Below are 24726 nucleotides of genomic sequence, written 5' to 3'. Positions count from 1 at the left end.
CTGGCATCTCTGGATCATATCTGAGCTCGTTTCTAGTCATGGGTTCGATACCCGATTCGCCTCTTTTCTCTCCTCTTCACCTGCTTTTCCATGACTAAACCTGATCACACACATCATGTTCACGCTCATGTTGGTGCGACGCTCATCCTGATAATGGCGGCTGAAACATGGAATTAAACCAGAGTAACTGTGTAGCTGTGTAATTAGCCCTGTCTCCCCCCCTCTTCCTCTTCCTCTTCCTTCTTCTCCTTTCCTTTATACCTCCTCTTTCCTCGTGTCTTCTCCTACATCCTGCCACACAGCTCGTCCACCAGGGGAGAACTGTCATATTTTTTATTATTTTTTGACGCACGTCGACGTTTTGCGCCTTTTTCTATGACTTCAGATCACAACAGATCTGTGGCGCGTTATGGTGAGGCCATTTTTTAGTTTTTGTGCGATCGAAAAAAGGGAAAAGGAAAGATGGGTGCAAACATTCCTGGTTGTTAAAGGGAGAAATTTACAGCTGAGTAATAAAAGTTTACGACTGGATCCTCGCTGTGATTGGCTGAGCGCAGCCACGTGGCCTGGGCGCTATGAACATGAACTTTATGCTGTTGTCTATTCTCTGCTCCTTCCCTTCTCTCAGCAGCCGTAAGCCGGGGCGTAGAACCTCTTATTCCCTCTCACAACCCGTGAAAACACCGCACGGTGCTGTCGCCGGTGCTTCTTGTCACAGTCACCCGGTCTCCGACTTCCTGACAGCGGGGGAGCTTCGGGACAGTCGCCGCCTCTGCCAGCCGCTGCCCCGCGGTTATCCACCCCCCACTCCTCCCCTCCCCTCCCCGGAGGCAATAAAGCCGCGACTGAGAAGGAAAAAGGAGCCAGCAAGCGAGGCGATAAAATACTTTTTCCCAGCCTCCTCCTCCTCCGGATCCTTCTCACCGGAGTGTCAAGGCGGCTAGACCCGGAGAAACAAGGGAGATGCGCGGCGTCTTGGTCTAATCCCCGCCAGCTCCACCGTGACCCCTCTGCTGCTGCGCCCGGACCACAACCCGCGGAGGAGCTATGTGGGGTAAGATGGCATCTCACACACACACACACACACACACACACACACACACACACACACACACACACACACACACACACACACACACACACACACACACACACACACACACACACACCTTGACTCAGATATGTGCGGGTTGTATTTGTGTTTGCTGGATTGAAATGGTGACTTGTGCTAAAATGTGTGTGGGCGTGTGTGTGAGAGAGGGAGAGCTGCTGGTGCCCACGTTGACCTGACCTGTACCCTGATGGGGCCGCTGGCCTGTGTTGTGACGCGCGGCCGCTCTAGATGGCTCCTCCATCAGCGTGTAATGCTTTACTGACAGCTCTGGCTTCTATAGGCTGCTGCCCTATAGGACGCTCTGCTTTACACTCACACACAAACTTTGTAATCAGTCACAGGCCTCTGATCAGCCAGTGACAGGCTGAACACAGAGCTGCTGCTGCCTCGCCCTCCCTCCTCTTTCCCCTTTGCTTCTTCTTCTACGTGGATTCCTGTATATCCTGTTTGTGCAAAGCTCTATACGTATACGTATACATATGCATATGCACACACACACCTACATACACAAACACACACACACACCTACACATACACGCACGCGTATGTACAAACACTCACACACGCGCTGACACACATTCACACGTACACACCAGCTCCCGGCAGTGCCCCCTAGCGACCAGTGGGGCCGCGTGTTGTGGAAGTGGGCGGGTGTTGCTCCTTGTTGTTTATGGCCGCTGGGTTCAGTGGAGGCTCACTGCGGATGTCAGCTGGTCCGGCTGATACGCGGCTGCCAGCGAGGAAGTGCAAATGCCTCGGCGGTGACACTGAGGGGCGTGTGTGTGTCTCTCTCTGTGTGTGTGTGTGTGTGTGTGTGTGTGTGTGTGTGTGTGATCTGTTGTTGTTACCCAGTGAATGAGAGATGTGTCTGTGATTTATCCTGAGGTGATCTGTGCTAAACAGAACCATACACACACACACGACATGGTGATGAGATGCAGCCCTGCATTTTATTTACACCACCAACAAAACAAACAACATTAACATTATTCTCATCAATTTTAACAGCAGCAACAGCAGCAACAACATACACATGGTTGCCATGCCGACGTGACTGAACGCAGCACACGTGTGTGATTTACTAATCACAGGCGCGTGGGGTTTGAGTCTGTGAGCAAATTTTGTCCAGATATGTCACACATGTGTTTAACCCAAAGATTTGACAATATTCACAGCAGAGCAGTGTGTGTGTGTGTGTGTGTGTGTGTGTGTGTGTGTGTGTTAGGGGAAGTGTGTGAAAAGAAATACGAGAGTGGTGGTGAATTGAACTTTATTGCATCCCAAACAAAGCCTAATGCAACAATATCCAGAGGCCTCCTAAATCCTCATCGTGTGTGTGTGTGTGTGATGGTGGTGTGTATCCTTGTGTGTATATTAAGCTGTAATGTTTATTGCAGTCACAGCACGCGGGTTCTGCAGCTCGGTAAAATGCTCATTATGTGTGAGTCAGTGTGTCTGCAGACAGAAATATATTTTGTGTGTGTATGTGTGTGTGTGTGATGAACTGACGTCATGGCTTCACGTCTCCTCGCGCTGCTCCGTCTCAATCTTGTAAAATGGAATGATTGGTTTTATGGCTTTTCTGCTTCTCCTTTAAAGTCTTTCAAACCCTCTGCTGCCCCTTTGTTTGCGTTTCCTTTCTATGAAACATTGCTGCTGCTGCAATGGATCGAGTTCTCTGCTGCTCGACACTATGGAGAGAGAGAGAGAGGGAGAGAAAGAGAGAGAGAAAGAGAGAGAGAAAGAGAGAGAGAAAGAGAGAGAGAGAGATTTAATACCACTTGGATAGCTGTGTGCAACTTTTCCTATAAAATGAAAGCAAACATCATGCAGTCTGTTGTTGTTTCTCTCCGGATCTTTTTAAAGCGCACACAGCTTCGCATCAAATTCCACGAGGTCACAAATCTGCCCGCGTCACCACATTTAGAACCCCGCTTTACAAACCCTGACAGGGTAAAAGTTTTGCCTACTAATGGTCATAATTTATGATGTGTGGATCAACATGCGCTCATTGGGCAACAGCTTCCTGAGTGCTTAACGAGCACATAGTCCTACACTTCCGGACATTAATTGGACCAGCCGACGATGGTAAAGTGCTTATAGGAGGCTTGACGTTGTTACTATGTGAATTACTCCTTATTAGTAAAGTTTAGGAGGAGGAGAAACGCATCAAGGGCTCAGCAGGCTGCCTCCTTCCTCCTCATCTCCCGTGTTTACATCCAGGGACATAATGTGGAAGACGTACAGATTCCATATGGGGAGCTGGAGTTACATGTGGAATATTATGGCGCATTACGTACATGCGCGCGCACGCAGAGGCGCGCGGGGCTCTGATCAAAGTCATATAGGCCTTAGAATTAAAATGTAAAGGGGACATGTAAATAACAATAATAACAATAATAATTATAATAATAATAGTAATAATAATGATGATGAAAATAATAATATACACATGTAATAATAATAATAAGGACACATATTTGGGATCATTTCATTTCAGCTTCATTGCATCTTGCTACATTTTTCCAGCATTTACTCTTAATTACTAAATTTTTTATACAATATTACTTTCATCTCTTATTACTCGTGTCTTCTTTTATATTTATAATTTCCACGTTGTTCCTCTCTGGTTTCATTCGTGGCTCTAAGGCGCCGTTTCCCTTCACAGATCGTGTGGAAACCAAACGGCTGCTTCTCCTTCTCCTTCTTCTTTCCCTCCCAGAGCCTCGCATGTTCTTTGCCTTACGGGCCGCAATAAAACACTAAAACACGGGGAAAGAATGACCTTTCTTTCTAATTCTGCACACTGGCATTCCAGCCTCTCCCCGGTCCACACACACACACACACACATACACACACACACACACACACACACACACACACACATGCATGCACACACACAAGCTTTACTGCTCAGCCTGCGTTTTACAACCTTAAACTACACCGAGTCACAGTGGGATTTGAGGGGCGCCGGATGTTAATGAGCGGCCATAAAATCCAATTTAAAATCCAGATTATTTCATTAGATTTTGTTGTTGAAGTGAAGTGCGGATTGTTATTTTTAACATCTTTATTTCGACCGTTCACGCGCAAACAGAACAAGCACGAGCGCAGAACGCAACAAAACAAAATGACCAACACGTCTCTCTCACACACACACACACTCGCGCGCTTTATTTCTATGCTATTTTCTGTTATTATATTATAATTGAAGAGGTTTTATTCCATATTTGCTCCTTTGTGAGGCGCCTCCCTGATGTCATTCTTTCATAACTGGCACCTTTTTGTTTCATTCTTTCATGTGCTGTTTCCGCCTATACAATCATTCATTAATATCCCAGCAAGCAGCAATAATATAATTCTATGAGAGGAACCAGCGGGGTCATTATAGCCTCCAACTTTTGCGCCTGATTTGCCCCAAATTTGCGCTATGCGGATGTCACATATGGCCACGAATAAGGTGAAGGGAAACTTTTATGGCACCAGCGACTTCCTCCTCTTTGTTCTTGTCTCTTTTATGGGCTATTCAGGACCCCAAACAACAGAGCAAACAGTTCCACGTCCAGGCTGCGAGTATTCAGCCTAATCTAGAAATCAATGATCTGGACCAATAGGCCGCAGCGTTTGAAGAGACATTTTAATAACCGTATTGATTCATTTGGATATCCGTTACATAGTCTGTGGCGATAAGTACAGAGAAAATGTGAACCACAACCTGGATTTATTTTCTGTTTTAAATTAAATTGTAACGCTTAAAAAATGTGACTCTAGTCCCTTAGTAAATGTGATCAAGCGCTCCTCCATCGGATTATTTGATTTACAGGTTTTATAGATTTAGAGATAATCTATACAGGCGTTTAACTTTTGCGGAACAACTCTAAAGTCGTTTCCAAACCCATCATTTTAGGCTGAGATAATTACTGGTTTCCCTTTTCCACTGGGTGTGTATGTGTGTGTGTGTGTGTCAGAGGAATGTGGAATTATCTGAACAGGAAAAAAGAATGAGGAATGGAGCGTCTGCATAAGTACTTCTGACACAATGTATTTGTATAAATACAATCCTGGATATTGACTGTAAACTGCGCGCGCAAAATCCTGTATTTCAACTGTAACGTGTGCGCAAAATCCAGTATTTTGACTCTTAACGTGTGCGTAAAATCCAGTATTTTGACTCTTAATGTGAGCGTAAAATCCAGTATTTTGACTGCAACATGTGTGCGTAAAACCCTATATTTTCACTCTGCACTGTGCGTAAAACCCCCATCGTCCTTTTCTTTATTGCTATATGAATTGAAGAGACTGTACCTGTGAGGAATGAGCCTATAGAGAGCATGAGGACCGGGCACTGCTGGCCTATGGAGGCTTGTGCCTGACGTGAGCCGGACAGTCGCATAAATGATTGGATTGTTCTAGAGGGTGGCAGAAATATCTTCATAGATCGGCTTGGATGTGTGTGTGTGTGTGTGTGTGTGTGCGCCGTTTTCCCCCTCTCATGCTGTGTGCTGCTCTCATATCTGAGCCCGGGTCTCGCTGCTCGGGTTGCAGGGCTTTGCTGCAGAGATAGTTGTTGTTAGTGAGCTGGAGAGCGTCACTTGCTTTATTGCCCTCAGTGAGCAGAGACCATAAACGCATTCTTACCACCTCCACCCTCCCCCAGTCCACAGCAAAAGCATTGAAATTGCTCACATGCCAGATAATTCATACACAATGGAAACATTAACAGTATGTTAGATAGGCGCGCAGACGTGACAGAGACAAACACGGAGCCGCCGCGTAAAAGCTGCGCGTCCTCGGGGCGCACAACGTGGACACACTGGACCTCCGCAGTGGTGTTGTAAAATGAAAATTAAGCGAGTCACAAAAACACACAAACACATACACACACACACACACACACACATTCCCTCTCTGTCTCTCTCACACGCGCGCGCGCGCGCGCGCACAGACACACACACAGACACACACACACACACACACACACACACACACACACACACACACACACACACACACACACACACAGAGGTAACGCTTTGCAGCATATATAATATTAAATAAAGTTGATCTGCATTTCCCGGTATGGACCCTTTAAGACACATGTGCACATGTGTCCATAAAGCAGTTTATGCAAATGTGCTCACTTTGATCTCCCGCATTGAATGGCATTTGGCACATTTTGCGTCACTCTTCACATTAACAACGTCGTCCCATTAAGTTCACTTGTGTCATTTCTTGTGTGTGTGTCTCATCCTGGCTGCTCGGTGTCTTTGCCCAACTCTGCCTTGTGTTTATCGGCATTTAGCACTAATGTTCAAGCTCTGAGCTAAAAGCTACAGTTTCTCCTCAACTCCTGCCTCTCAATTGGTGGAGACCGGTCAGCTGACGTTGTCATATTGTCTCTCACCGAGGCAAGCCTCAGCTATAACACTCGCGTTTGTGCGTCTTAACCGGAGATTGGAAATTAATAATATTGAATCGTCAAAGTAGCCCACGGTCCGGGTTGAGAGACGGAAAGTGGAAAAAAGCGGCGCTGGGAGAAAAGGTGTGGTTGGTTGACAAGAGGCGGAAAGGAGCTTTACAGAGAAAAGAGCCGATAAAGAAGTGGGAGAGTTGCAGAGGGTTACAACCAAGGTATGAATTCGTATTTCGCAAACCCGTCGCTCTCCTGCCATTTATCCGGTGGTCAAGACGTTCTGCCTAACGTTCCCCTCAACTCCACCACCTATGACACAGTCAGACATTTTTCGTCGTACGGTGCCGCTGTGACCCAGAATCGGATATATGCACCTTTCTACTCCCCTCAAGATAACGTGGTGTTTGGCTCTGGCAGGGCTCAGTACGAATATGGATCAAACGTGTTTCTCCAGGACAAGGACGTGCTGCCCAGCTGCAGGCAAACAAACATGGGACTTAACACACAAAGCCACATTGCTCAAGAGTACAGTTTGGACCAGGGGAGAGCAGGAGCCCAGGACCAGAAGACCAACATCCCGATCTACCCGTGGATGCAGCGAATGAACTCACACAGCGGTGAGTTTTACTACGACAAATAAATTAAGGAAATGGGCCAGTTTTACGATATGTCTTACCAAGAGAGTAAGTTACTTTTTATGGCCCCATAAAGCATTACTGTATCCCCTAGACTTGTACACGGGCCTTTACATGTGCAAACAAACAGCTTTCATTTTAGGAATGAAATAGTGTCTATGACCAGAAGCGTGAGGCAGAAAGAAGCTTATGATACTTTGATTATTGGAGATAAAAGCCGCGCAGATGAGATGAGATCACAGGCTCGTAAAGCGCCAATGTGCTTATTTTACTGTGTGGATTTAAGCTTCCACGTGTGATTCTTAAACACTCAGATCTAACTTAGTCCGAGTCTGTTTTATTTATGTCATGTGTGACTTTCCTCGCCTTGTAGTGGATTAAATGGGTGACTTTTGTGCGTGTGTGTTGTTCCCTCGCAGGGGTGGGCTACGGGTCAGACAGACGCAGGGGACGTCAGATATACTCCCGCTACCAAACACTCGAGCTGGAGAAGGAGTTTCATTTCAACCGCTACCTGACCAGGCGCAGACGCATCGAGATCGCCAACGCGCTTTGTCTGACGGAGCGGCAGATCAAAATCTGGTTCCAGAACCGACGCATGAAATGGAAGAAAGAGAGCAACCTGACCTCCACAGTGACGGGGAGCGAACAGACAGGAGGCTCCCAGGAGGAGGAACGCAGTGGCGCAGGGGAAGAGGAGAAAGACGAGGAGGAGGACAAAAAGAAGGAATAGAGGACGGAAGGACGGAATGAAGGAAGGAGAGACGAACGGTGACCATGAAAACCCAACATAACTACCTAAAAAAAAAGAGATCAACCGACACGGACCTGAGAGCGACTCTACTGCATGATGGCTCCCCCGCAGCTCTCCTCTCCCACTTATCTCCCATGTTGACCACAGGAGTGTTAAGCCTTAGAAATCCAGATTATTTCAACCACACGTGTGACACCGGAGCGCACTTTGTCTCCGTAGAACGTCACCCTTATATCCCCAAAATAAAACCAACCAAGTATTAATTACAACGTTATTTCCTATCTGGCGGAGAGGTGGAAAACAGAGCCCCGTGTATTAATCCCGCACACTCCATCCATCACTGTGAACTCTTTGATCACCTCACCCCCAAAAAACCCAACGTGCTGGTCGGGCTGTGACTCCAGTATTTGTACATTAACATTCCACGGAAGGACGAAGGACGAGAAAGCAGCGGGCGGCACTGATCTGATCACAACACACACCGTAGCATTTACTTGAATCAGACATGAAAGTGTCTTCACGGGACATTTGCACGGGATAAAACACGATCACGACGACCCACACGCCTGTATATACTCCAAATATTCCCATCTGATGTAAATCCTGTGAGGACTTCTGTGTATTTAGCCGCTTTGATAGTCGCTTCATAACGTTTCATTGCGCTTTCAGCCCTTTACTCCTTTGACACATTGGCTTTCCTCGTCAGATATTTGTATTCTAGTGATCTTTCACTATTGTTTGGGCTTTACCTATTCATGTTTTTTGTCATAATTGTGTATCATGGAATAAAATATTTGTAAAACTTTCACCTTTGTCTTGTCGTGTGTTTGCGTGCCTCACACACACTCATATACCCCCGCACACACACACACACACACTGTGTTTGGAAGTTTGGAATCAAAATCATATTTTTATTTTTGAACTTTGTTGGTTTGGGGAAGGGGGGAGATGAAAATGAAATAGAGAGTGTGTGTATGTGTGTGTGTGAGAGAAAGGGGGGAGGGCACAGAGGCTAATATAGACAAAGACCCGGAATTGTGGGAAGGTTTTGACCTTTAAGTGATTAAATATTGGCACAGACTGGCACCGGGAACACAAAGGAGCCTCCATATATTCCTATTCGAACCCGTCACATAATAATTAGACAGATAAGAGCATGAGCGCAGACTTGAGCCCCCCAAGTCTGTCGACAATTTGCTTCAATAAACTTTGAACAACCGGATACTATTATTTACAACTACCCCTTAACGCACCCTATATTATTATTATTATTATTATTATTATTATTATTATTATTATTATTATTATTATTATTATTATTATTATTATTATGATATTGGTGTTGTTGTGCTTGTACTGGTGCATAGGGCTCGCGCTGTGCCGGTGCCAGGGGCTGGGATCCATGTCCATCCCTGACCGTCCTGCCCCATACCAGACACCAGATGACGCTCTTGTCTTACTGTCCTGCCCTCTTTTCCTGCTCGGATCCCTGCCTGGTCTCCCAACAGCCCGACAGCTCAAAGTTTACCGGACACGTTTCCCCTATTCATCAATATCCCCATTGAGTATCAAAGCCAATTTATGACTGGCCAACATGCGCACGTGATCCCACACAAATACCCCATATTTGGGCAGCGCGCGTCGGATCAAGAATTAAAAAAAGATAGCAAAGCCTTTACTCCACCTATAAATCCTGGATTATTTTTTTTTATAGCGCGGACAGCTGTGAATTTTCCAAAAGAGGCAACAAAGCAAAGAAATGATCAACAAAAATAAGGAAACTGGCGCAAAATTCCCTCCGCGCTGTTCGGTTTAGCAAGAAAGTGTCGCTCATAGTTGAACATGAGCTCTTATGTTGACAGCTCCAATCTCAGGCAAACAAGCGAGACAACTTCTAACACTATGTTTAGTTTCGATCAGGGTCCTTCTCTCTCTGGGCTCGCGTCCAGCCGCTATGAGGGTGTTAATGCGAGCGGGATATTCACTTGTCCCGTCCCCACGACCTCTGTGGAGCGGGAGGAGATGAAAACTAGTCTGCGTGGCAATGCGGATACTCTTCCTCCGTCGGGAGCGCAGATAACCATGCTCACCGGCGGCTCGTCCGCGGACCCGGGCGGTCTCGGCTACGGCTGCGGCACTACCGCGCTGCTGCCGGGGCTAGGCGCGGACAGGGAGCCGGCGGAGAGGAGCGCGAAATCCGGCGGCAACAGGAGCCAGCAGGAGGGCGAGAGGAGCGCGGAGAGGGAGAGGGCGCAATCGGCCAAACGAAACCAAAACGCGGGCCAGCGTCAGGACGGCGAACCGCGGCCGCAGATTTACCCCTGGATGACCAAACTGCACATGAGCCACGGTAAAGTTTGTCTGCTTTCTAAAGTGCCACTAGGACGCTTCGCCCCTCTTATTCAGTGCTACTCTTCCTCTTTTCGCTCCTTCCACTTTCCCTCTTGAGTTTTATAGGCCAAACGCAGGAAATAATAAAAACTCGCGGTCATAAATTTTATGACAAAGGCATCCATTGCTCGTAAACCTGCTCTGTTACGGTGAAGAGGTGATCCGCGGAGTGATTTATGGGGGTATAATTGGATAAGAGAAACACACTGTGATAAAACTATGAAATAATATTACAAATTCACGTCTTGGTGTTAGTTTTTGCCTTGCACCGTTTATATTCTCACTCTTGGTATATGTTTTTACATTCCCCAGAAGGCTGTGTGTGTGTGTATGTGTGTGAGTGTGTATGTGTGTGTGAGTGTGTGTGGGAGAGAGAGAGTGTGTCACACAAGCTTTAGCCTTAAATTGAACTCTGGGACACACCGATGGCCTGACCCAATCGTGAACTTTTCACCTCTTAAAGATGTGAATAGGACTGCAGCTTTGGAGCCACTGGTTGACTAAAGGCTGCAGATGGACGCTGAGCCCCTGTTTTGTCTCTCATATACTCACGCAGGAGCACAAGGCGGCCTGGTAAATAAAATATATCAGGGCTACATCCAAGTCCAGTAATCTGGCGGCCTGCTGCCTCACACCCAGTCACTCCAAACTACAGATTAAAGGAGGAAAAAATCCCCCCAATTTCCAATCCCTCGATTGGTTCACATTGTATTTTCCAAAATCAGGTGAAACTTGCTTGTGTTGACGTTTGTCAGGCCGAGGTCACGCAGCGTGTGTGCATACAGGCCAACACACTCTTGAGTCCAATCTATTAGAGTATTACTGTATAGGAACAGATTTAAGACAGGATCACGGATTTTTATGATGACTCTTTAACTTTATTCTGACTCTTTTGGGGGCCTGGGAGGATTTAAAACTTGAGTCCTTAATATTGGCTTAAACTGGCCACAGATTTAAGCTCCAAATAGACTCAGATATAATATAACACTAACCGTAACTCATAGGTTATTGGTTTTCTTATATATATGTAATGTAATATAAGTCAAGTATTTATATTTGAATGGATTTAGCCAGTTCAGGTGATTTCCTCCCTCCACTGTCTGCATGATTTCAGTAGAGGTATAGCTTTAATTTGCTGTTCATGAGATGAGTGACCCAGAATTTTACTAATTCTACATAATAATAATAATAATAATGCTCATGCCTGAACGCTAACCAATTTTAATGCCACTTTAGAATCGGAGGGTAAGCGGTCCAGGACCAGTTACACCCGCTACCAGACTCTGGAGCTGGAGAAAGAGTTTCACTTCAACCGCTACCTGAGCCGCCGCCGGCGCGTAGAGATCGCCCACAGCCTGTGCCTGAACGAGAGGCAGATCAAAATCTGGTTCCAGAACAGACGAATGAAGTGGAAGAAGGACTCAAAGATCAAAGTGAAGGAATAAGAGCTGCACCTTCCGAGCCCACCATACTACTACACACACACACACACACACACACACACACACACACACACACACACACACACACACACACACACACACACACACACACACACACACACACAGGGAGAGAGAGAGAGAGAGAGAGAGAGAGAGAGAGAGAGAGAGAGAGGGAGAGAGCCGCCTGACCTCCGGATGAACTGCTAGGAGCAATGACATCATGACACCGCTCTTGTGTGCTTCATCACCAATTATGTGTCACTCGCTGCAGTTTTGGGACCTAATGTATTGAATATCACTCACTTTGATCAATCGGTTTACATTTCTAAATTAATTTGCTGCGATGATATCCTCACTTTGCCGCACGGAAGGGACAAGACAAGAGAGGGAGAGGTTGAAGGGGATCCGAGCCCCTTCACGCCGCTGCGGCTCTGCGGTCTGCAGCGCACCGGGAGGCTGCACAGCATCACTGATAATGTGTGTTTGTAATTAGGATAAGAGCGTAGGAGAGCCCGGATCATCCCGGGCATGATCCCGGCCTGGGCTGCATCAGGCTCGGGTACAAAACGAACCGAGATGAAGCACGAAAAATGTCTTTACGTTCCTTGTTTTTTAGTTTGACTCTCCTGTGTTGCAGTTTAGGGTCTTTGGCTGAATGTGAGATTTGTGACTTTGAACGCATCATCAACCTTGTTGTCATTTTTCCTTGTGAATCTAAATCTTTATGTATAATTCAGCAATCTGTGTGTGATATTATTGTAATGTGCAATGGAGCCATTTCCTCCCTTGGTAAGCTTACAGACGGTGGTTTACACGAGGCCTATAGAATAATTGATGGATGGCATATTTGTTGATTGTAACCAATAAAATCTCATCATTTAAAGTAAAGGCATTTCCTCAGCACACTTCTCTTATTTTGCCGCAGAGATTTGAGCGTTTCTTCACATTGCTGACTCTCCTCGCACCAAACCAAACTATTTACTCATTCGTTGCCATTCAAAACAGAATCCCCCCTTTTTTGTTTCTGTTTCTCCGTCAGTCCCGGTTTGGAATCCCTGCACTGACAAACGCGGACTGAAGTTTAAGGCCCCTCATAAAACTTTATTGCCCCTTTTCCACCACACGCAGACGCGCTTCCTGTTTGGCCGGGGACGGAAGCCTCTTACTGGGCTGTGATAACATTCGCCGACAACACAACGTGGAGCAAAGCTTTGGGCTTCCTGCGGCCGCAGACTGACGCGTCACTCTGAGGCCATATGGCCACTTTAAGAAGCCTCCCACGCGCTCTCAAGCAGCCCAAATATAACACACACACACGCGCACATGGCCCCAGATCTGTGCTATTACGCAATGCAGTTTAACATTTAACGTTTTACATTTTAGCAAATAAAAATCGACTCACCTTTCAAAATAAAAGCTTCCTATAGACGCTTAGAGGGGAGCACGGTGAGCGCACACAGCGTCCACTTTCCCTGCGCGCTGTTGGGCCTATAACCTTATGGACAATGTATCGAATCCCTTTTTTTCTATGTCTTTCTTTTAGGGTATTTTAAAGTTTACAAGGTTACATATGCCAATTGCCCCAAGCTGGGCCTGTGAATGGTGCGCGGGGAACACGTGGTGTCATTTAAGTGGGTTTTATGGCCTGGAAGAGCTGACAAACCTTCGATATATACACATCATATATAATCTTAACTGTCCGGAATCGCAGCTGCCGGTTTCGCCCTCGTGTGAGCGGGGGAAGAAAGGAGCTTTGTGGCAGTGAGCAGGACGCAACTCCTCTCTGCTGCTCCCCCGGACTCAGCGCTGCAGGGACCCACAGGAGAAACGCTGCTGCCCGCCCGTAAGTCCATTTTTGACTTTGCACGCAGGCCTGATAGTGCGCACGAATATCTCACCTGCAGATATACGCCAAAAAAAAGAAGAAAAGCTGTTTGATTTAGCGTCGGAATTCGTGGTTGCAAGTTGGATTTGATTGGAAATTAGCTGCAGGAAGGCGATGGGAGGTTTATAAGAGATTTTATTGTAGTAATAACAGCTGGAATATTCAGAGATTTTCCAGAGGTTTGCTAGTGCGTCAGATTGAAATGGGAATGTTTCATGATTCACCTGCATGCTTATTTGAATCATACGTATAAGAATTAATACTGTTTGTATTAACTTTACTCTATCTGTATGTTTTATGGCATAAGTAGTGTGCATAAGGGTGCAAAGATGTGAGTCCTCTAAGTGTTTCAACAGTTGTGTGTGTGTGTGTGTGTGTGTGTGTATGTGTGTGTGTGTGTGTGTGTGTGTGTGTGTGTGTGTGTGTGTGTGTGTGTTGGCAGTTGATCCTAGTAACGCAAAAATATTTGACCGTGAGCAAAACGAAAAGTCAGGAAGAACAACTATCAAAATCCATTTAGCATCCACGCCCCTAAACCCCCCCTCCCTTCACTGTCTCTCTCTCACACACACACACACACACACACAGTCCTCGTGCACTTTCTGACGTTGGTTTAAGGAGATGAAGGGGAATTATTGCAACTAAAACGTGACTTTTGTATTCTGTGTGAATCTGTGGGGTTGTAAATGAAAACTGCAGCTGGAATTCTCGTGAACTCCAACCTTGAATGTAAACATTGCACCATACGAGAGCTCCAGTGTGTGTGTGTGTGTGTGTGTGTGTGTGTGTGTGTGTGTGCTTTATAAAAGGTGGCTGTGTGTATTTTACAGTAAAATGAAAAGCGCCGTGCTCGCGCTCTGTTCCTACTTGTTGTCGTGTGTATGAATCGATCACTGCAGACTGATGAGGGGATGTGATCCTCTAAACTCGATAATTTTCTGTTGTTCTATAAAGCAGATCATTTAATGGCTCATATGTCATAGAAAGCAGCGCGGCACAGAAACGCCATTATTTCCTTAATCAATGCGTGGAATTGCAAATTGATAATTTTATTTATTTTTTGCAATTTGTTTTTATTGAAGCAAACATTTTACATGACACTGTGCATACAATTGTAGGATATTTTGGAGATCATTTTCTATGCAGAAGGAGGGGAAGAGGAGAGAGAGAGGAAGGTTGTATTATTATTTCTATTGTTGTTGTTGTTATTAAACCTTAGGGTTATCGTTAGGGTAAACCCTAAAGTTTGACAACCCACCTAAACCCTAACCCTAACCCTAACCCTAACCCCAACCCTAACCCTAATCCCTAAATGGATAATTTTGATATTAAGTCTTGTTTGGCAAAGTTTAACTGAATTGATGTTTTGTTCCCTCTGACGCTGAAGCTGAATATGAGCAAACTCTGAAGCTATTGGAGCATCATTGTGGACACACACACACACACACACACACACACACACACACACACACACACACACACACACACACACACAGACTTCTGCATGGTTGTTTGAGGTGTGTTGAGTTCAGTGTGATCAATGATACTCCTCCAATAGGGGGCAGTGTGTGACTCGCTCCAGCGTGCATGGGTGTGTGTGTGTGTATGGGTGAGGAGGGGGCAGTTTGGGGGGCAACGTGTCCTAACTGGATCAGTGTCCTTCTTCATCTTTTCGTCCAGCAATCACCTCACTTTTTTTCTGGACTTTTTCCCCATATCGAGCTTTATACTGATGAAGACGTAGTTACTTATTTTATATTCTTGTGGTTTAAGTTTAAAGTTCAATAAATAAGATAGCTTTCCCTCTAAAACTGCTATCAAATCTTTATTAAAATCTCGAAAAATAACTACAAATATTTGATAACCTGCCGTTTAAAGCGCGTGAGCTCATGTCTTTCTGTCTGTGTGAGGAGCTGAATGTCTGACTCTTCCTCACCTCCTGCTTCCTCCTCTTCTCCACTTTGACACACTTAGTTTAAATCAGATCAGAGTGGAGCGGCGGCACTTCAAAGCGATCAAGTATCTCTACAGTAAAAGTCAAACAATGTAAACATCCGTTTTGTGCGCCGTGTGTTCTTTTCTCTGACCTGTGGGTCTGACATCATCATTATTCAACCCGCAGAGGTCATTTCCGGGTGAGCACAGACTTCCCCTTTGTCTCAGTCCCAAACCAAGAACCATAAACTCTCATTCCGGGATTATTCTTTTTTTTTTCTTAAATTTCTTTCCCTAGCCAAAAATTATTTACAATGTGAGGACAAAGTCGTGATTTTTCTGTTGCCTGTTCGCCATAATTCAGCCGCCCTGAGGTCCAGGAGGTTTCTATTCATAGAGACACTCGCCGAAGGAAACACCAGAGTGATCGTAAATGCAGGTTTAAGTGTCTCAAAATGACCCAAATGTCCTAAATTTCTGTCCTCGGTCCCTCTGCTGCTTTATAGGGCGCCTCCCTCCATACCAGAGCAGACTAACATGTCAATACAGTTTAGCCTTCTACCTGAAAAGACACTCAAACCCGGAAAAATATCAAATTATTCACGATTAATTCTGCGATTATTCTGATTGATATGATTTTCGATTTTTTTGTGTAACCATTTGTTGATCACGTCTGCGTGTAGCATATTCATAGATATCAGCAAGTATGAAGCAAGTATGAACTGTACAGAACGAATTACTTATAGAAATAGTACATCTGTACCTTTCAACTTTGATGTTTACGATTTTATAAACATTATAAAGGTTCGATCGGTGAACATAAAATAAAATAAAATAAAATAAAATAAAATAAAATAAAATAAAATAAAATAAAATAAAATAAAATAAAATAAAAGTATGTTGCACTATATAATCCTGACATATTGTAGTTTCCAATTAATTCTGGATCCCAAAAAAATCTTAATTAATTCTACCCCGGACCTTCTCCTGATCTAATTTTCGTTTCCCCTCTATTTTTCAGAGAACTCATCCGGTGGAAATGAGTGGGACCGTGGAAATCTCAGTAAGTGTTACACATCTGTGCACCTGTAGTAGCTGTACTGATCCATTCTGAACGAATCCGGGTTCAGATTCAGGTTCTGAAGTCTGACCTGATCTGCTTGGTGTTCGTATAAAGAATCCCATGTAACTTAAAAAAAACCCAAAACAAATAAACCCAATCCACAGCTGCAGATGATGTGTCGAGTTGTTGCACTCGTGTATATTCCACGCGTGGATTGTGTTTCCCACTGTAAGCTCGCTGCTCATAATGAACCGAGGCTCAGCAGCAGCCAATGGCTTCTATGGGGCTTGTGCGTAAAATCACCTTTGTTCCCCCGCTGCATTCAGACCCAAACCAGCCTGTCTGCACTTCATTACAACTTTTAAACTGGACAATACAGCTTAACGTTATTACACCTGGGGAGAGTCTGAACGCTAAAGGCTATTAGGTTAAGAGGTTGATTAAAAGCGCATCGTAACGGTTTTCATATCGTAGCTGAATGCTGCATGGGCCACCAAATTAAAACACACTCACACACACTCAACGTCCCCACAGATTTATTTACTTTACACGCGTACATGTGTGAACACGCTTGTATGCTTGTTATTTTTTTGGCAGGAAAGCTTAACTATTCCTCAAATGAACAAATGAAACATCAAATTATTCCGCCCGAGGGCCTCATTTTTTCTACTTCCACATTATAACTAGTTATTGAACTCGGTGCCCGATCTGAAAGCCATTTGTGGGGAGAAAGAATTCATTGCTGTTTCTCCATCAATAATCCTTGGCAGTGAACTATTGGAGGCAGTCAAACGCGCGGGGTGAACCGCAGGTCAGCCTGTCTCACTCTTATGAAAATGCGTCCGCATGTAGGGCGAGGAGGGACTCGGTGGAGGGACTAGATGGAGGGACTCGATGGAGGGACTCGACACAAGCGAGTCCTGGGGTCCAAAAGCAAAGCGACTCAAGGACTCGTGGTGTCGTCGTGTCGTCGTTGCTTCCTCCTGATTACGACGGTGGAGCTAAATGAACCTGGTTTCTATTTTTATTGATTCTTTCCTCCATCTTTAGATCGATGATAGATGCCAGTGAACACAATTTCTATTATTCTGTGGTTGTTGTTGTTGATGATTATTTTCCTCCTTTAATCAATGACCAAACCAAATTAATCGATGAAAAAAACTAACAGGATTTCTTTCTGGTTTTACTTCCAATCAAAATCTCACAGCCAAATGCAGATTCTTTCCTCTTTTTTTGCTTGTTTTTCCTCTGTTAGTCCTTAGCAATAACATTTCTCCTTAAATCAGACAAAATCAAATGAAAACAATTGTTATGGTTCTCCTGATTTTCCCTCTTTTAAATCAATAACAGAACATGGCGAACATGATGGTGTGAGTGTGTGTGTGTGTGTGTGTGTGTGTGTGTGTGTGTGTGTGTGTGTGTGCGCGCGCGTGCGCGTGTGCGTGTGTGTTCTTGTTTTATTCCTCCCTTTTGTGCCTTTAAATCGCCATTTTCTCCATTCTCCTTTAATAAAACAATCAATCCACGCAGCCAAAATATGAAGATTGAGATCTTTTCTGACACCTCCCCCCCTCTCCCTCCTCCCATATCCCTGACTGTAATCAATTCCATCGATTCACAATTGGGAGCGTGTTTGCTGTTTTTAATAAGAGCCAAACAGCCTCGCAGGTCTGATATTACATTTTTCACGGAGGCTGTTCTCATTAGCCGCCAGAGTGGCAGGCAGAAGGGGTTACAGAGCGGTCACTATGGTAATATGGCGGCCACGAGAAATGCTCGGGAACAATGGAAACTTATTTTTCATGTGTGCTGTCACGCCGTCCCTTTGTATGCTGCGTGTTTGTGACTGAATATTCATATAGGAGCAGCCACCTCAAAGGCACAATGTGGAGAAAGAGAGAGGGAGAGAGAGAGAGAAAGAGAGAGGGAGTGAGAGTGTGTGTGTGTGTGAGTGTGTGTGTGTGGGTGCTCAAAGTGCTTTATGTAGGAATATCTAGAGAAAAAGATGTCAAAGTGCTCTTTTCTAAACGCATTGAGGGAGGGATCGATCCTAACACTGAGCCTGGCAGCATCCTCCTCCTCCTCCTACACCTCCTCCACCTCCTCCTCCTCCTCTTCTTCTTCTTCTGCGCATGCTCCGTGTAGGATTTCCATTCTAAAGCTGTGCTGTTGCTGTGTTGTTTTATTGTTATCATACTGCTCGGGAGCATGCAAATCCACTCTGAGCCGCTGCTAATCTGCTTGTACAAGATGTTTGCCTGAGAAATCATCTGTGCAGCCCGAAACGCAAACACAGTAGTTGTCTATATGTACCCTGTAGAACCGAATTTGTGTGGAGTATAAACAATCGCAAATGCGTCTCTACAGGAATACATGGGCAACTGAAATGCCACGCCAGCCCCACGGATCCTCTTCTTCACGCGTGTCCTCTGCGTCTGTCTGCCTTTTACACACGCACACACACACACACACACACACACACACACACACACACACACACACACACACACACACACACACACACACACACAGAGGGAGCTCACACTAGCAGTGCACTAACCCAGTCACAGTGTATTCACAGTGCAGGGAGCCATAGATTGTGCAGGGAGTAAAGCCATGTGTGTGTGTGGCTACCAGTGTGTCAGACCCTGTAAAACACGCGAGGAACCAGGGGTCGTTTAAAAGTGACTGATTTACGGCTTTTATTGCTCTATAAAACGCCTCTAACATCCTCGCTCGGGGTAATAGAAATGTCGAGCGCATTCTACACAAACAGCAGAGCCGCAGTAATATGCCACTGCACGGCGCTTTTACTGCGAAATTGTGCAATTATTGCACTGAAAATGGAAGAATAGTTAGAAATTTCAGTGTGTGTGTGTGTGTGTGTGTGTGTTCAGTGTGGCTCTGATAGCTGCTAGATATTAATAGATTTTTCCACTGGAATTATTATTATTATTATTATTATTATTATTATTATTATTATTATTATTATTATTATTATTATTATTATTACTACTATTATCATCATCATCATCATCATCATCTGCACATTAAAACACAATAATAATAATCTGATCTCAGCTCATCTGTCTGTCTGCTGGTCTGTCTGTCTGCCTGCCTGTCTCTATGTCTGTGACTTTAGAGGACTTCCTGCAGCTGCTCAGTGTCTGTTTACAATCTAAAAGCAGAGGTCGAATCCCATCCTCCTCCACAGTGTGGCTGATGTTCAGGGTCTCATCCACTTTGGAGGCTCCATCTGCAAACGCTGATGACTTTTTATCATTTCAGCGTGTGTATTCTACGCTTTATCTGTGTGTAATCTGTTCTGGCGGCTTGAGAGTGTATGGTGGAAATATTTGTGTTAGTGTCAAGTCTGCAACCCCCCCTCCCACCACACACACACACCACAACCACACACACACAAAAGATGTGTGCAGCGGCCTCTCCTTGTCATTGGTTTGCAGCTTTCCTGAGATTCTCTTGTGATGTGTTTTTAATATAACAAAGCCTGTAGTCCTCGTTCAAGTACAACCCAAAGACTTGAGGAGAAATGGAGCTGTGCAGAACAGAGCCAGCAGCAGTGATTCTGACAGAGCAGAATGTGCAGAATTGATGGCATGAAACAATTTGAACACTGGTCTGAATTTAGTAGATTTGGTCTATTTTTGGAAATCCACCATCCAGGCTTCTTCCCTGCGTGTGTGTATGTGTGTGTATGTGTGGGGGGGGGCAGCCTGTCCTCTACGCTTACAGGCTATCGTGGTGCAAAGGTGCATTAAAAGCCCAAACCTTTGCTCTGCTATACAGCAACGCTCCACTTTTAGGCGTCAGAATGGTTGTATACTCGCTCACCAGATTGACTTTGCTCCAGTCCCTCTCGGTCTGTGACATCATATAGTTACTCTGTTGTCATGGACTCAAGCATGATGAGGATGCTGCTCCATGGTTGTCATGGTTATGAGATTGTAGCATTGTGATATAGTCTACTCTGTGACATCATGTCTGGTCAGTGACATCACAGTGGTTTGGTCTCTTGACTGTTTGTTCTTTGTTGTTTGGGATGTGATCACAATGCTCGCTCAATAAATTGGAAGGTTGACAAACAGTGAAGTAGTATTTGCATTTGTATTATTCAGGGTACTTTATGTTCTGTCTTTTTCATTTTGTATGCAAAGTGACACAAACTATAGCTGATCCACTGGTTTTACTCTTGCAATTTCTCAGTTTTCACTCTGATTACTCATAGTTTCTGTCCCTGTTTGCTTCTTTTTACTGAGAATTTTCCAAAATAAAGCTCCCTTTGTCTTATTTCGGTCACTCCTTCTTATGCTAAGGTAAACATGACACCAGAGACTTATAAATGAAGAATATCCTGATACAGCAGGATGCAATCTTAAAATAGGTGAGGCATTAACACAACTCAGGCACAAGAGCAACTCACACATAAACAACAATCACAATTAAAACCATTAAAATGACAGCTAACAGAGATGGATAATATTTTAAAATGCATAAATAATCCAGACAATAGAAAAACTGAGACCATTTAACAAAAACAGAAACATATTATAGCAGATTTAGGCAGATATCTCACCATTTACTGCTCTGTAATTATATATTATCAGTAAAAATCCACCACACTGACACAAAGTTCCTCTAAAGCTCCTATAGCACCTTGGCCCCAGGTCACCCCTGACCCCCAGAGTCATAACACAGATTTGTACTGATATAGTGTAATGATTATTGCCCAACAATGATGCCATGCAGCTCTATATGTCAGTATTAATGGCCCATGATCTGTGCCATAGCAGAGCTGCTCCAGTATATAGGCGCATATATACTGTGCCTTCATTAATTAGCAGATAACCTTTACATGCTGCATACAGGCAAACAAAATGAGTGTTTTCTATTGTTGTGCGTTATCCTTGGTGGATCTCCCATTGTCCCTCTGAATAATTGAGACCAGCGGATTTTGCCTGTTTTATTTTTTCCTTGGTCAGCAACTAGCTACTAGTTTTGTCCCCAAGATCAATTACCTTGGTAACACAACCAGAGAGAGAGAGGGAGAGGGAGAGGGAGAAGGGGGGTGGAGAGAGAGAGCGAGAGAGGGAGAGAGAGAGAGAAAGGGAGAGAGAGAGAGCGAGATTTGTGCCCACAATGGCGACTGTAGGTATGCTAAATACCTCTGGTTCCTTATCCGGGAACTACCTCTTCCTCTGCTATTGGGCCACAGGGTCACGTGGTAAAAGTAACTTTACAGGGCTGCTCGCAAGTAGGAGGGCTTTATGGAGCAGAAAAACGACAAAGCTAGAAAAATTATTTTCCACTCCAGAAATTAATGATCATGAGCTCGTATTTGATGGAGTCTAACTACATTGATCCGAAATTTCCTCCATGCGAGGAATATTCGCAAAATAACTACATCCCCGAGCATAGTCCAGAATATTACAGCCGCGCAAGGGACACTGGCTACCAGCATCACCACCAAGAGTTATATCCTCCGCGGGCGGGCTACCAAGAGCGCCAGTTTAACTGTGCAAGCATCCCCGAACCCGACACGCCTGCACGGGGACACGGAATACCCCACACCGCGCACCTGCTGGCAGGCAAAGGGCAGCCTGCGTCATGTGAAACCCCACAGTTGTCCATGTCCCCCGCCACCCCGCCGGCCGCAGCCTCCGCCTGCAACCAAGCCACCCCGGAGCATCCGAACAGCGCCGCCTCGTCCAAGCAGCCCGTGGTGTACCCGTGGATGAAGAAGATTCACGTCAGCACTGGTAGGCAACTTGTGTGTGTGTTTATGTCCCTCACGCCGCTCTCTCTCCCTCTTTCCCTCCCTCCGTCAGCCCCTCTGACTCCCAGCTCGTTGCCAGCCCCTGCTCCGATAGCGGGGAAGCCTTTGAAATGGCACAATTGAGGCGGATTTACGACTCGGCATTGGTAATTACACCCACCATAAATTTTATAGCCGAGGTATACTCAGGGCAGCCGTATCACCATGTGGCTTCTGCTGTTATGTATTGCGCGATAGAGGGAGAGAGAGAGGGAGAGAGGGGGAGAAATGAATAAGAAAAAAAAGAGATTGAGCTTTGTAATCTTGCATTAATAATTTAGCCCATAGTTGGATGTGAGTGTCCTCTCATTACGCGGAGAAGTTCTTAACTCCCCGTTTAGATTCTTCCAGCAGCTAAACATTCCTCTCCAATAAATCTTTCTGCACATATCTCACTCCAGGCCATTCTTGTTTACCCCTCCTTTCCTCCCTTCTTTCTCTCCACTTCTCCTTTTTTCCCAGTGAACTCGAGTTACAACGGGACGGAGCCCAAGCGGTCTCGGACAGCTTACACCCGGCAGCAGGTCTTAGAATTGGAGAAGGAATTCCACTATAACCGCTATTTGACTCGGCGGAGGCGCATCGAGATCGCGCACACCCTGGTTCTCTCCGAGCGACAGATTAAAATCTGGTTTCAAAACCGCAGGATGAAATGGAAAAAGGATCACAGGCTCCCCAACACCAAAGTGAGATCCTCCTCCTCCTCCTCCTCCTCCTCCGGGGCCAACACAACCTCAGCAGCCGGCGCTGTTGCCGCTGCCTCGGCCACTAACACTGGGGCCCCCGACGAACTCACCGGAGCCCAGCAGCATGGCGAGGATATTACCAGGTTATAAGGCGCGGAGAGGCGAAGAACTGCTTATTTATAGAACTATTATATATTTTGTTTTCGTAGCTATCTTGTGCGGTTTCCTTTAAGTCCAAAGTTATATAAAATGCATGTTATATAGCATGGATTACTGCGAATACCGATGGATTATTTTTACGTGACACAGGGTTTAATTTATTTGAAGCGCAATTAAAATGATGTTTTTTATTAAAATGTTTTGAATGAAGGAAAAAAAAGTAGAAAAAATATACATTTTATCCAAATGTTATTGTGGGCCGTTCTTTAGCCCTGATGCCCATGAAGGTGAAATGCACAATCTATTTATTTCAAACAACACTGGAAGGAAATCACTATAATAATAATAATAGTTATTTTTGGTATAAAAAGCTGGAACACACCATTGATCTTGAACTTGTATGTTTAGGATAATAATGTGTGAATTACCTCGTGTACTTCAGAAACAGGATTTTTGATTTACTATTTAGTTTTGTGATGTTGATGTTGTGTTTAGACCGTTAAAAAGCAGATTATTGTGAAATGCAATAAACGGAGTTTAGTGTACTTGTGCTAATCATATTGGTCAATAAAACAGTGAGTGTCTACTAGTTTTATACACGTTTGGTCGAAGTTCATTCTCTAGGCGAGCTGAGGTCTGCTATTGTTTTGGATACGAGGGGATGTGATTTGATTGTGTGTGTGTACAGATGCTGTGTGTGCAAACAAGAATCACTGTGTCTACAAACTGTGTTTATGCTCCTGCAGCTCATCCTGGCGTCTTTAACAATGTGTACAGACATTTGCGGAGTAAATTCAGCCAATCCTCTGCGTGTGGTTGTGTGTGTGTAGAGAGAGAGATACACAGTGTGAGCGTGTTGTGTGTGTGTGTGTGTGTGTGTTTAGACCTCACTCATGACGGTCTGGATTTATTTCTGAAATCTGCAAACTGGAATTCCATGTGCACGGTGCATGTGAGTGTGCGGGGCTGAGGCTGATGCAGGCTGAGGCTGACTGCAGGCTGAGGCTAATGCAGGCTTAGGCTGATGCAGGCTGAGGCTGAGGCTGAGGCTGAGGCTGTGGCTGATGCAGGCTGAGGCCCTCTGCACTGACTGCAACAGAAAAGCTGCATGCGAGTAGTAGAGGACATTCGCAATGTGTTAGAGATGAGCTGATAGATTGTTGTGAATTTCTTCTTATTCATTTTGTAACTAGTAGCCATGATGCTTTTTCTAGTCCACTGCTCCAAGCGACTATACTGACTTTTCACATGTTCAAAAATAAAGTCGTGAATTGCAGATAGATTGAATGTGATGCGTCATGTGGTCTTCGTTAAATCTCATTGAGCATGGTGGTGATGATGATGATGGTGGTGTGTAAAGTCAAAATCAGGCTCAGCGTCTCAGTACCGTGCAGGCTAAGCAGGAATCATGTTTT

General features: G+C 45.0%; 3 protein-coding genes across 4 annotated transcripts; all 3 read left to right on the top strand.

Annotated features, from left to right (window-relative positions):
• Window positions 1-6748: 6748 nt before the first annotated feature.
• hoxc6a (homeobox C6a) lies at window positions 6749-7896 on the top strand. Of its 2 annotated transcripts, none has more exons than XM_076166894.1 (2): window positions 6749-7142; window positions 7583-7896. In XM_076166894.1, the coding sequence occupies exons 1-2, from the start codon at window positions 6749-6751 to the stop codon at window positions 7894-7896; spliced, it is 708 nt and encodes a 235-aa protein (XP_076023009.1). The 2 variants fall into 2 exon arrangements, with proteins under 2 accessions (XP_076023009.1, XP_076023008.1); XM_076166893.1 differs by having other exon boundaries at window positions 6749-7145.
• Window positions 7897-9759: 1863 nt separating this feature from the next.
• Window positions 9760-11859, top strand: LOC143013311 (homeobox protein Hox-C5a-like). Its single transcript, XM_076166888.1, has 2 exons — window positions 9760-10267; window positions 11545-11859. Exons 1-2 carry the CDS (start codon window positions 9760-9762, stop codon window positions 11751-11753), a joined length of 717 nt encoding a protein of 238 aa, XP_076023003.1. The 3' UTR covers window positions 11754-11859.
• A 10112-nt stretch (window positions 11860-21971) lies between these two features.
• Window positions 21972-23302, top strand: hoxc4a (homeobox C4a). Its single transcript, XM_076166846.1, has 2 exons — window positions 21972-22410; window positions 22929-23302. Exons 1-2 carry the CDS (start codon window positions 21972-21974, stop codon window positions 23300-23302), a joined length of 813 nt encoding a protein of 270 aa, XP_076022961.1.
• Window positions 23303-24726: the final 1424 nt, after the last annotated feature.

Source organism: Genypterus blacodes, unplaced genomic scaffold (assembly GCF_046128005.1).
Source record: "Genypterus blacodes isolate CSIRO-AG114 ecotype Tasmania unplaced genomic scaffold, CSIRO-AGI_Gbla_v1 ptg000156l_1, whole genome shotgun sequence".
Classification (NCBI taxonomy): domain Eukaryota; kingdom Metazoa; phylum Chordata; class Actinopteri; order Ophidiiformes; family Ophidiidae; genus Genypterus; species Genypterus blacodes.
Note: the sequence above shows the minus strand (reverse complement) of the source record. Positions and strands in the feature narration are given on the sequence as shown.